Genomic DNA, 11,234 nt, shown 5'->3' with positions numbered 1-11,234 from the left:
ATTCAAATCTCCCAGTGAGTGCATTCACATCTCTGTCAGAATCACTTTCTTGTTCACTCTCTGTATCATCAGACCGACATACAGAAAGTCCTTTCCTCTGCTTCTTGAGATGAGTGGGACATTCAGCTTTGATGTGTCCATAGCCTTCACACCCATGGCATTGAACTCCTTTGCTGTGACTGGGCTTTTCATCTGACCTTTTCTGGTATTCACTACCTTTCCTGATGTCGAAAGGGATGTTCCGGACATGTGGTTTCTGCCTCCTGTCCATTCTGTTCATCACTTTGTTGAACTGTTTTCCAAGGAGCACAACTGCGTTAGTCAGACCTTCATCAGTATCCAGGTCATACTCATCTTCTTCTCCTTCATCATTGGACACGAACGCCAGATTCTTGCTCTTCTTTTCAGTCCTATCCGAGAGTCCTAGCTCAAAGGTTTGAAGGGAACCAATGAGTTCATCTACTCTCATGTTGCAAATGTCTTGGGCCTCCTCTATTGCAGTGACTTTCATGTCAAATCTCTTAGGCAAAGATCTGAGGATCTTTCTCACCAGCTTTTCATCTGTCATTCTTTCTCCCAAGGCAGTGCAAGCATTGGCAATTTCAAGAATGTTCATGTGGAAGTCATGAATACACTCTTCCTCCTTCATCTTCAGATTTTCGAATTTTGTGGCCAATAGTTGCAATCTGGACATCTTCACTTTGGAGGTTCCTTCATGAGTGGTTTTCAGGATCTCCCATGCATCCTTGGCCACTGTGCATGTGTTGATCAGTCTGAAGATATTCTTGTCAACTCCATTGAATAGAGCATTCAAAGCTTTGGAGTTTCCAAGTGCCAATTCGTCTTCTTCTTTTGTCCAGTCTTCTTCTGGCTTCAATTCATTAGTGGGCTTTCCTTCTGTGTCCAGCATCTTGGGATGTTCCCAGCCTTTGATGACAGCTTTCCAGGTTCTGCTATCCAGTGATTTGAGGAAGGCCACCATCCTTGCTTTCCAGTATTCATAGTTGGTTCCATCCAGAATTGGTGGTCTGTTCACTGGTCCTCCTTCTTTCTCCATGTTCATCAGAATTTATCTCCCTAGATCTCACTCAGTGATTTCGAGTGCCCGCTCTGATACCAATTGAAATTCTGATACCAATGCCAGATGTCGTACAGGATGTCACGACATCACGCTTCAGAACATGCAGATTATATTTGAGAGTATGAACAGATTAAACAGGTAAATAACACAAGAGAATTGTTAACCCAGTTCGGTGCAACGTCACCTACATCTGGGGGCTACCAAGCCAGGGAGGAAATCCACTAAAATAGTGTTAGTTCGAAGATCTAACAGCCACTGTTTACAACCTTCTCACCTAACCACTACCCGTGCAATCTCTACCTAAGAGCCACTCTTAGATATGAGAACCCCTCTCACTCCCTCTCAATCACTCTCCCGTGTTTACAAATAAATCAAAGACACACCAGAGATTGCTCTCTGAACAAAAGAGATCAACTCTACACACTCAGGTCCAACACTTGAAGTTAGGATAACATCAAGGTGGCTCACAAAACACTCAAGTCCCAAAACTCACAAAATAACTCTTCAATCTCGGACTTGGTCCTCAACCCCGTGCAGCCTTCATGTTTATATAGCAGTGTGCGTATCTGGGCTGCAACAACTTGTGCTGGAGGAGATCTATCATTCTCCTGAAAAATCTGCACTTAAAGAACTAAAAGATACAGTTTGATCTTTTAGTTTTTATCTTTAATCTTTAATCCCTGAACGAACTCTTCTAGTTTGTAATTCGAACTTTAATTATCTTTTAATTCGTTCCTAAAGATAGATCGTCTAATCTGTTGCTAACTGCACAATAATCTGTTAAAGATATAACAGATTTATGTGTCCAGTATTTTCGGGCAAGATGTCCTGGACATCGTATCCGACATCGTGGATCCTGCAGCTTCAATTCTTTTATCTTGCCTTGTGCATTGTGCAGCAACTCCAGTATTTTCGGGCAGGATGTCCTGGACATTGTATCCGACATCGTGGATCCTGCAGCTTCAATTCTTCACTTGACACTTTATCTTGCCTTGTGCATTGTGCAGCCCGATCTTATTCCTTGACATAAGGTTGGACATCATGTGCAGCAACTCCAGCTTTCCTTCATTGTCTAAGTGCTTATGTTTTAACAAAATCTTAGCCAATCTTTTAAAACTCAGTAGAGCTAAGCACTAACAGAAACTAAGGCTAAAATCAACTCACAAATCAAGCTTTGTCCGCAAAAATCACTGAAAAACCGTTTTAAGGTCCAACGCCTTAAACGGTCCTCTTTGCTTTTATCGGTTAACATGGACCGTTCAAAAGCATAAAATCAACACATCACTTTACTGCCATTTGCGAGAACTACATAGGTCTGATTTCCTCTTCAATGGAGGATACGTAGGAGCAAAAGCCCCACTTTTGTCGACCTCGTGAGATGGTTAGAGGTCCAACGCCTTAGCTTTCTCACCAAGTAAAATGGATCATTTTAAGGTCTAGCGCCTTAAATGACCACCTTCCAAGTAAAAAGAATCACTTGATTCGCCCCTTTTCAAAGAACTACGTAGGTCTGATTTCCTTATCACAATTGAGGAATACGTAGGAGCAAGGGAAACACCCTTGTCGACCACAAAAAGATAAAAAGTACAAAAAGGCATAAAAATACATAAAAACGTAAAAAAGGGAAAATAAAACGATTTGAAGTCATATTCGCACACTTGATTAAAGGTTGTCGTCCCTTGTGACGGACGTGTGGGGTGCTAATACATTCCCCGTGCGTAAATACAACTCTCGAACCTTTCACGATTAAAGTTTGTAGACCACACCTTTTCCGGTTTTTCCGACGTTTTCCTCGAATAAACGTTGGTGGCGACTCCGCGCATCTTCCTCCCATGAAAGACACACCCGTGAGCTCTCGCGTCGCCCTCCCGCCGAAGGGTAGGTTGCGACAGGGATTATATGATTAAAATTTTTATTTAAAATTTAGGTTCATTTATGTGTCTGCTCCTTATACTAGCATAACTCTTGTTGAAATCTTGGTTCAATGTTTGATGGATTGGAATCTTGATAGGAAGCTTTCTACTTTGATTGTTGATAATTGTAGTACACATAATGCTAATGATTGAAAGCGTTATAGAAAAAATTCTGCCAAGGTCTCTTATTTTGGGTGGTCAACTATTTCACATGCGTTGTTGTGCTCATATACTGAATTTAATTATCAAAGATGGTTTGTCCATAATCTCTTATGCCATTGAAAAAGTTAGAGAAAGTGTTAGTTATTGGACAACAACACCCAAAAGAAAGGAGAAATTTATAGAGACATGTGGTCAAATGAATATTCCAATTGGGGGAAAGTTGATTCTTGATTGCAAAACTAGGCGGAATTCTACATTTTTAATGCTTCACGTGGCCATACCATATCGGATGTCTTTGATCGATTGGCACAAAGGAAGATTCAATACAAAGCTTTGCCTCGGGAGTATGATTGGCTAATGGCAAAGGAAATGTGTGATAGATTGGAAATATTATATGAGCCCACTTTGATATTACGACATCGATTCTTGTAGAACCAACGTAGAATGCGAGAGGATATGCGAACTGCCTCTCTCAGTCCTAGCCTTATTTTAATCACTCTTCCTTAGTTTTGCAAATTAAAACCATAAATTCCTCATTGCTCTCTTTGTTCACGTCGTTTCTTCCAATTCTTCCAAGACCAGCATCGTTTCTCTGTTCCCTGTTAATTGTTATTCATGAGCTTTTATTGCATTGAAAATAAGTGAAAAAATAACAATGTGCCTCTAATTTACGGTTTCTTTTGTGAAGATTGTAAATATTTTCATTCTTGTATGAATTTACAAAGTAGAAACTCCATTTTTGTGAACTAATGTTGAATTTAACTTAGTTTATAGGCTAAAGAAGAGAAAGACCCAGCGAGGACATTGTCTCTACTCGCGCTTAGTGCGTCCAAGCTCGCTTAGTAGATATGATATATATAAACAATTATAAATATGAAAATAATATTATTATTTTATTGAATGACGAATATTTAGTTAAATGAGACATCTTATTACTAATATTTTAATTTTTTAATCAAAATAATTTTTAGATCATATATTTTTAAAAATTAAGTTCTATATTAATTTATTAGTTTTTTTAAGGTGAGATAAGTGAGGTAGAATTCAAAATAAATGATTTTTTTTTCTGATATGTAAAACAAATAATAAAATTAGACTTAAATAACGTACATATGTGAAATCTACATACTTGTTTTAGTAATTAAATCTGCTCTTACTAAGGAAAATAATATATAATATCAGAATAAATTTGATAATTATCTATTGTAAGAGAAATGAATTCTAGCAATACATTTTTCGTATACATTTTATTATTATTTATAATTTATTCAAAATTATAATATTAGAAAAGAAACATATTAAATAAGTAGTATGATTTTAAGAAAAATATAATTTTCAATAAATTTTATTTCATAATAAAAAAGTGCTAAAAAATTACATTAGTATTTCTCATTTTACAAATTATAAAATATAGTATTTGAGATTAGTTTGTTTAAATTAAAAAAATAACTTTAAAATAAATATATTTTATATAAGTTTTTTTTTAAAGAAACAGATCATATTTATTTTTTAAATTAAATAAAAAAAATTATTTAAAAAAAATAATTTAAACAAACACATTAAAAAATATAAAACTACCTATTTTTTTTTACTAAGCAATTATTTTAACAAATAAATTTAAATATAATCACCATTAATGGGAGGCTTAAGAGTTAAGTTAGACACCCCCTTAGTGCTAGCCTTAGTTTTTTCCCTTGCATCCGCCATATGCTGACTAAAGACAATACATTAATATAAGAAAAGGCGTCGTTTGCCGGCATGCGTGGTGAGCAAGGACGAAAGAAGATGAAGATGGGTGAACTCGAAAATTCGGAAAACTATAAAGGAGGGGAAGAAAAACTGAACACGTTGATCTCCTTTAACTCTTGACAAATTGAACACTTTCTCTTCTCTCAAGTGGCGTGTTAGTTCATTCACCAATTTCTATGACTGCTTCTGCAATTCACATGGATCCCTTTGTTTCCACTTCATCATCCCTTCTTATTATAATTCTCCGATCTCCCATGTTTCCCTGCAAGAGGGCCTCAACAACCATATCAACGAGGCGCGCATCAGAACCATGCTTCATCGCCGAAGTTAGTTTCTTCTTGTTCACGGTCACAAATCGAGACGCGCCTTGCCGGAAGTTGCAGAAACAACCTTCACCAGCAACCTACGATTAATCCATGACGACCAGTTCCTCCGGTTGCGGGTAACGAATCCTGTCCGTCCATTATTTTGATTTTGTTTTAATCAAAAGTAAAACAAAGAAGAAAAAACGATTTTTTTTAGATATATTTGAATACTTGTGAGTCACTCATATAGAAATTTGTTATTATTTTATTTGATATTTTTTATTTCTTTTATATTTATATTAAAAAACCAAGTTGATATAGATAAATAATTTAAGAAATGTAAAGCAAGCTATTTACTTTTTATTGGTCGAAAATTGAATATCAAAAAGAAAAAAAAAAAGATTAACTTGACAAGTCATGAATACTAGTTGTTGGAGTAGTTGAAGCACCTTCCTGGACTTTTCTCCGAAAGTCATTTACTATTGCCAAGTGTCGAGCTATTTCCTAACTAGGACAATAATTAATGTATCGTCATGAAGGACAATTTCATGTGCTGCGCGTGGACCGCTGTTTTTATCCACGGAATACGCGCCCCACTTAAAACGCAAGAGGAATCTACGTTTAAAACCCAAAGTTTAGAACTCCAGCATGATGGGTTCTAAACTCCAACATCTTCCTTGTTACAGTCAAGTTTGTCATTTTTGTCAACTTGACCATTTAATTAAGGAAAAAAGATTTCGGCAGTTTACCAAATTCTCTAATTAATATTTAGTTAAAATTGTAAATTTGATCTTCCAGCTTATCTTTAGTAAGCATGTTGACCGCCATGTGTTATTGAAAGAATTGAAAAATATCCATTAAAGTACTAAGCAATTTCATTGAAGTTTCATCCATCAAGCCACTGGAAACTCAAAGGAAGAAGCCAAGGTAGATTCAAAACACATGGCTATATATAGCATGTTTCGCGCCTCCAAAGTTTTAATCTTTTCAATTGCAAATCTGACATTTAGTTTCAGTTTAATTTACCATTGCTGCTGCTCTTATTTTTACTGGATTGCATATTGTAAATAGTTTCATTAACCCGTTGTTCTACTTTCATCAACCAGAAGAACTAACTCGGCGAAAAAAAACCCAAATAAAAAGGAGACAGACATGAGCGATTATCTCAAAGGTATAATAACAGTATATGTTAAGATTCCTTGAATTTTGTTAATGTTTTGCCTGATTTCTATTCCAATCTGATACTATTTGGAACTTAAAATTTGAAAAGGAAAGATTTTCATTGTATCATTGATTCTGTCATGTGAGACTCTTTGTATCTATTCTCTGATAGAAAAATAAGGAACTCTCTCTGCCTGCATGTTAAATCTATGTATCTATTGCTCTTTTGCTTTCTGTGTTTTTTTTTTTTTTTTTTAATTCTTGTCTTTGTCTTAACAGTGTATATATAACTTGTTCCTTGTTTGATTGAACAGAGAAAGGAGGTCCCAGGTTGGTTATCATGGGAGAGACCAAACAACTTGTTACCCTTTTGACACGATTTCAAGCGGCAATGAAAATGATCAAGGACATAGTGGAAAAAAGTAGATCGAGTAAAAAGAGCAAACGATTACTGAGGAAAACCCTCAAGAATATGACTCCTCTGCTGCAGGAAATCAATCAATACAATGAACACTTGGAACCACCCCGAGAAGAAATCAACACTCTTATGAAAGAAAAAGATGCAGTGGAAGAGCTTGTGTGCTATTCCTGCTCCAGGAGTATTTGGTGGACCAAATTTCTCTCTTGGCTTCCGCTCTACGGGGACGGACTTTGGCATAACAAGAATAATCCCCTTGCTGCAGATGACAACCAAGTTAAGTATATCAAAAACACACTGTATGAGGTGAAAGAGGTTCTTGAGCTTCTAGACATAGAGAATTTTCAGCAGAAACTTAAAGGTGTTGGATCACCAATCAAGTGTCCTTTTGGTGTTCCTGAAAACCCTGGATTCACTGTTGGGTTGAATCCACTGTTGAGCAAGTTGAAGATGGAGGTTCTCAGGGACGGTATGTCCACCCATTTGTTGACTGGTTTGGGTGGATCTGGTAAAACAACTTTGGCTACAAAGCTCTGTAGGGATGAAGAAGTCAAGGGTAAGTTTTAATTCCTCTTTGGTTCTCTGATGCCTGACAAGTTCTTCTTATAGACAAAGTCTATTCCCATCATGAAATTTGTTTATCTCCTCATCAATGCTTTCATAACTACATTTGTATGTCCACTATCTCATATACAATACTCTATTGTAAACTAAAGATAGTACAAGATGCATGTTAAAAAGTTTATTGGAAATTTTCAAACATCTATGGAAGTTTTATCTGTAATAGATGAATATAGTGGCATGTGAAATGTTTTGAATCCCTATTTGGCTATTTCTAAAGCAGAGTTGAAGTTTACTCTATACAGATGTCTTTTGAGAGATTAATCCGTACGTGTCTTTACATCAGTAAGAACATATTATAAAACATCTCATATTCTTTGCAAATACTGTTTTAACAGAATAGAGAAGCGTTTTCGTTTGATCTGTATTAATTTATTTTCTATTCTGCTTGGTGTTCATTTAGTTATGTATTTTACAAGGCATTAATGAATTGCTCTGGCTGACAGATTTCTTTGCTTTCACCAGGTAAATTCAAGGAAAATATTTTATTTTTCACCTTCTCACAAACGCCTAAGTTGAAGAATATCATAGAAAGACTATTTGAACATTGTGGATACCACGTTCCTGAGTTTATAAGTGATGAAGATGCAATTAAACGGTTGGAAATTTTGCTGCGGAAAATTGAGGGAAGTCCACTTTTGTTGGTCTTGGATGATGTTTGGCCTGGATCAGAAGCCCTCATTGAGAAATTTCAATTCCAGATGTCTGATTATAAAATTGTGGTGACTTCTAGGGTTGCATTTCCTAAATATGGCACCCCATATGTTTTAAAACCACTTGCTCATGAAGATGCAATGACCCTATTCCGACATCATGCTCTCTTGGAAAAAAGCAGTTCACATATTCCTGACAAAGAAATTGTCCAAAAGGTGCTTATTTTGCTTTCTGACATTGGGAGTAATCTGTACCAGTCCTTTGTGTCTGAAGCCATTGTTGATTTAGAGAGTACAAAGTTGTGTTTTGACTCCTCAAACCAATATTATGGTAGATTACTTGCCACTTGGGCACCCAATGTAACAAGTTACAACCGTTTGTTTACTTACTTTATTTGCTTGTGCTGAAATGCAGGTTGTGAGATATTGCAAGGGTTTACCGCTTGCCGTTAAAGTGATTGGTAGATCACTCAGTCATCGGCCTATTGAGATGTGGCAAAAGATGGTGGAGGAATTGTCACAAGGTCATTCTATACTTGATTCTAATATTGAATTACTTACATGCTTCCAAAAGCTCTTGCATGTTTTGGAAGATAATCCCAACAACAAGGAGTGCTTCATGGACTTGGGGTTATTTCCTGAAGACCAAAGAATTCCTCTTCCTGTTCTTATTGATATATGGGCAGTGTTATATGGATTTGATGATGACGGCATAGAAGCAATGGACATCATAAATAAATTAGACTCCATGAATCTGGTTAATGTCTTAGTAGCAAGGTACAATGACTAGTTATTTTTTCTTCCCAGCCACTTAATATATATATATATATATATATATAACGTGAAATTGTAAATTATTCCCCAGAACAAATTATTCAATAGCATGTGCAGGTCATGTGAGAAGCGATTAGATCTTTATAAAATCAACCAAAATGACAATTTTGGAGTGAATTTAAAGTTCTTAGTTCTTACAATATGCAACTCTATACTTATTTTTATGAACTTATTCTGACAGAAGTTGAAATTTGTACTGAATGTATATGGTAGAGAGCATGTATTTTAATCTTGTGTGATAATTTCTCTTCCTAAGGATTTATTTATTTTTTTCTTACCAGGAAAAATTCAAGTGACTCAGACAATTACTACTACAATAACCACTACGTCATCCTCCATGATCTTCTAAGAGAGCTTGCAATCTATCAAAACAACCTGGAACCAATTGAAAAGAGAAAAAGACTGATTAATGACATAAATGAATCCGAGGAGAAGCAACAAGGCATGATAGCCCGCTTATTGTCAAAATTTTGCAGATGCAGTGTTAAACAGACACTCCAACAGGTCCCCGCCCGCACATTGTCTATATCAGCTGGTTGGTTATACTATTTCTAAAGTATATATACTCTTACATAGTGAAATTGCTAATGATTAAGTAACAGTGATTTTCCATTGATTACTCTTCCCCATCTGACATCATATGGGCTGTTATTGCAGATGAAACAAACACTTCATATCAGTCCCACATACAACCATCCCTAGCTGAAGTTCTGGTTTTAAATCTTCAAACTAAGAAGTATTCCTTTCCAGAGTACATAGAGAAAATGAGTGAACTAAAAGTTCTTATCATGACAAATTATGGTTTTCATCCGTGTGAACTAGACAATTTCAAACTACTCAGCTCTGTATCAAACCTGAGAAGAATCAGACTAGAGCGGATTTCTGTTCCTCACTTAGGGGCATTGAAAAATCTTGGAAAGTTATCCCTCTACATGTGTAGTAACATAAGTCAGGCTTTTGAAAATGGTACCATCACAGTTTTGGATTCATTTCCAAAACTATCAGATTTGAACATTGACTATTGCAAGGATATGGTGAAATTGCCTACTGGGATCTGTGATATTGTCTCACTAAAGAAGCTCAGTATTACTAATTGTCACAAGCTTAGTTCTCTGCCCCAAGAAATTGGACAGTTGTTGAATTTGGAACTCCTGAACATAAGTTCCTGTACTGATTTGGAAGAGATACCAGATTCTATTGTAAAACTTTCTAAGCTAAGACTTCTTGACCTCTCAAACTGCATAAGCCTTTCAAGTTTACCAGAGGACATTGGTGATCTATGTAATCTCAGGAATCTCAATATGACAAGCTGTGCAAGGTGTGAATTGCCATACTCAGTAACCAATCTTGAGAATTTGAAGGTGGTGGTATGTGATGAAGAGACAGCTGCTTCATGGGAAGCATTCGAAGCTATGCTTCCAAATCTGAAGTTAGAGGTTCCTCGAGTCGAGGTTAACTTAAACTGGCTTCATTCTATTAGCTCCTAAGACATGACCTGGTTCATGGGAAGCATTTGAAACTATGATTCCAAATCTAAAGTTTGAGGTTCCTCGAGTTGATGTTAACTGAAGCTGGTTTCGTTCAATTTGCTCCTATGACCTCTTTCTATAAATGTTAGACCAATGGCCGTGACTGTTTCATGTGTAATAATCTTGTTTAAAATATGGATAATAATGTGTATTCAAGTTGCTGTAGTAGTATTTGCATGTTTAGTGTAAACAGTACTATGTTACTTGAAAGAAGTTGGCGATTTTATTTGTTGTATGTGTTGTCATGAGTGAACATCTTAGCATGATGATGTCCACAAAATAATTGAACTATGGTAAGTTAAAAAGTTTGTTTTTATAAAGTATGTTTTCTAATATTCAAATTTAAGCTTTTGTCCCTCAAATTTTACGTTCTGATTCGGTTCCCGACTAATGTGATGTATGTAATCGCATATTTTTTTCAGCGTCGCAACACGCAACAAAATAAATCTTACGTGTTTAACGATTTCTTCGACTAATGTGAAGGTGTATACACCATCATCACTAGCATAAATTTGCTTTTACTCACAAAGTGCTTTGTTTCGTAACGATGCAAAAGATAGAGTTTCTAGTTTTGAACGTTAGTAGCGAATATTTTATAAACACTTGAGAAAATTTGTGAACAAGTTGATAAGCGAGCGACACCTTCTTTGTCGTCATATTGCGGACCAGATAAGCATTGGTACATTTCTCATGAGTCATGATTGTACAAGGACGTAATAATTATGCAACATAATTTAATATTATCAGTGGTCTAATGACGGAGTGTAGCAATGCAAAAATAAGATTGATAGAGTGATTGTGTTGTCTT

The 11,234-nt window shown here is 35.9% G+C and overlaps 1 protein-coding gene across 2 annotated transcripts; it reads left to right on the top strand.

The window, feature by feature from the left end:
- Nucleotides 1–4,903: 4,903 nt before the first annotated feature.
- LOC114412378 (probable disease resistance protein At5g66900) lies at nucleotides 4,904–10,482 on the top strand. 2 transcript variants are annotated; one of them, XM_028376232.1, is made up of 7 exons: nucleotides 4,904–5,347; nucleotides 6,317–6,381; nucleotides 6,686–7,345; nucleotides 7,876–8,279; nucleotides 8,479–8,840; nucleotides 9,179–9,432; nucleotides 9,555–10,482. In XM_028376232.1, the coding sequence occupies exons 1-7, from the start codon at nucleotides 5,322–5,324 to the stop codon at nucleotides 10,382–10,384; spliced, it is 2,601 nt and encodes an 866-aa protein (XP_028232033.1). In that variant the 5' UTR covers nucleotides 4,904–5,321; the 3' UTR covers nucleotides 10,385–10,482. The 2 variants fall into 2 exon arrangements, with proteins under 2 accessions (XP_028232033.1, XP_028232034.1); XM_028376233.1 differs by lacking the exon at nucleotides 4,904–5,347 and adding an exon at nucleotides 5,842–6,137 and having other exon boundaries at nucleotides 9,555–10,384.
- The last annotated feature ends 752 nt before the right edge of the window (nucleotides 10,483–11,234 follow it).

The sequence above is a fragment of the Glycine soja genome, chromosome 5, assembly GCF_004193775.1.
Source record: "Glycine soja cultivar W05 chromosome 5, ASM419377v2, whole genome shotgun sequence".
Lineage (NCBI taxonomy): Eukaryota > Viridiplantae > Streptophyta > Magnoliopsida > Fabales > Fabaceae > Glycine > Glycine soja.
The sequence above is the reverse complement of the archived record's forward strand: the minus strand, read 5'-3'. Positions and strand labels throughout refer to the sequence as shown.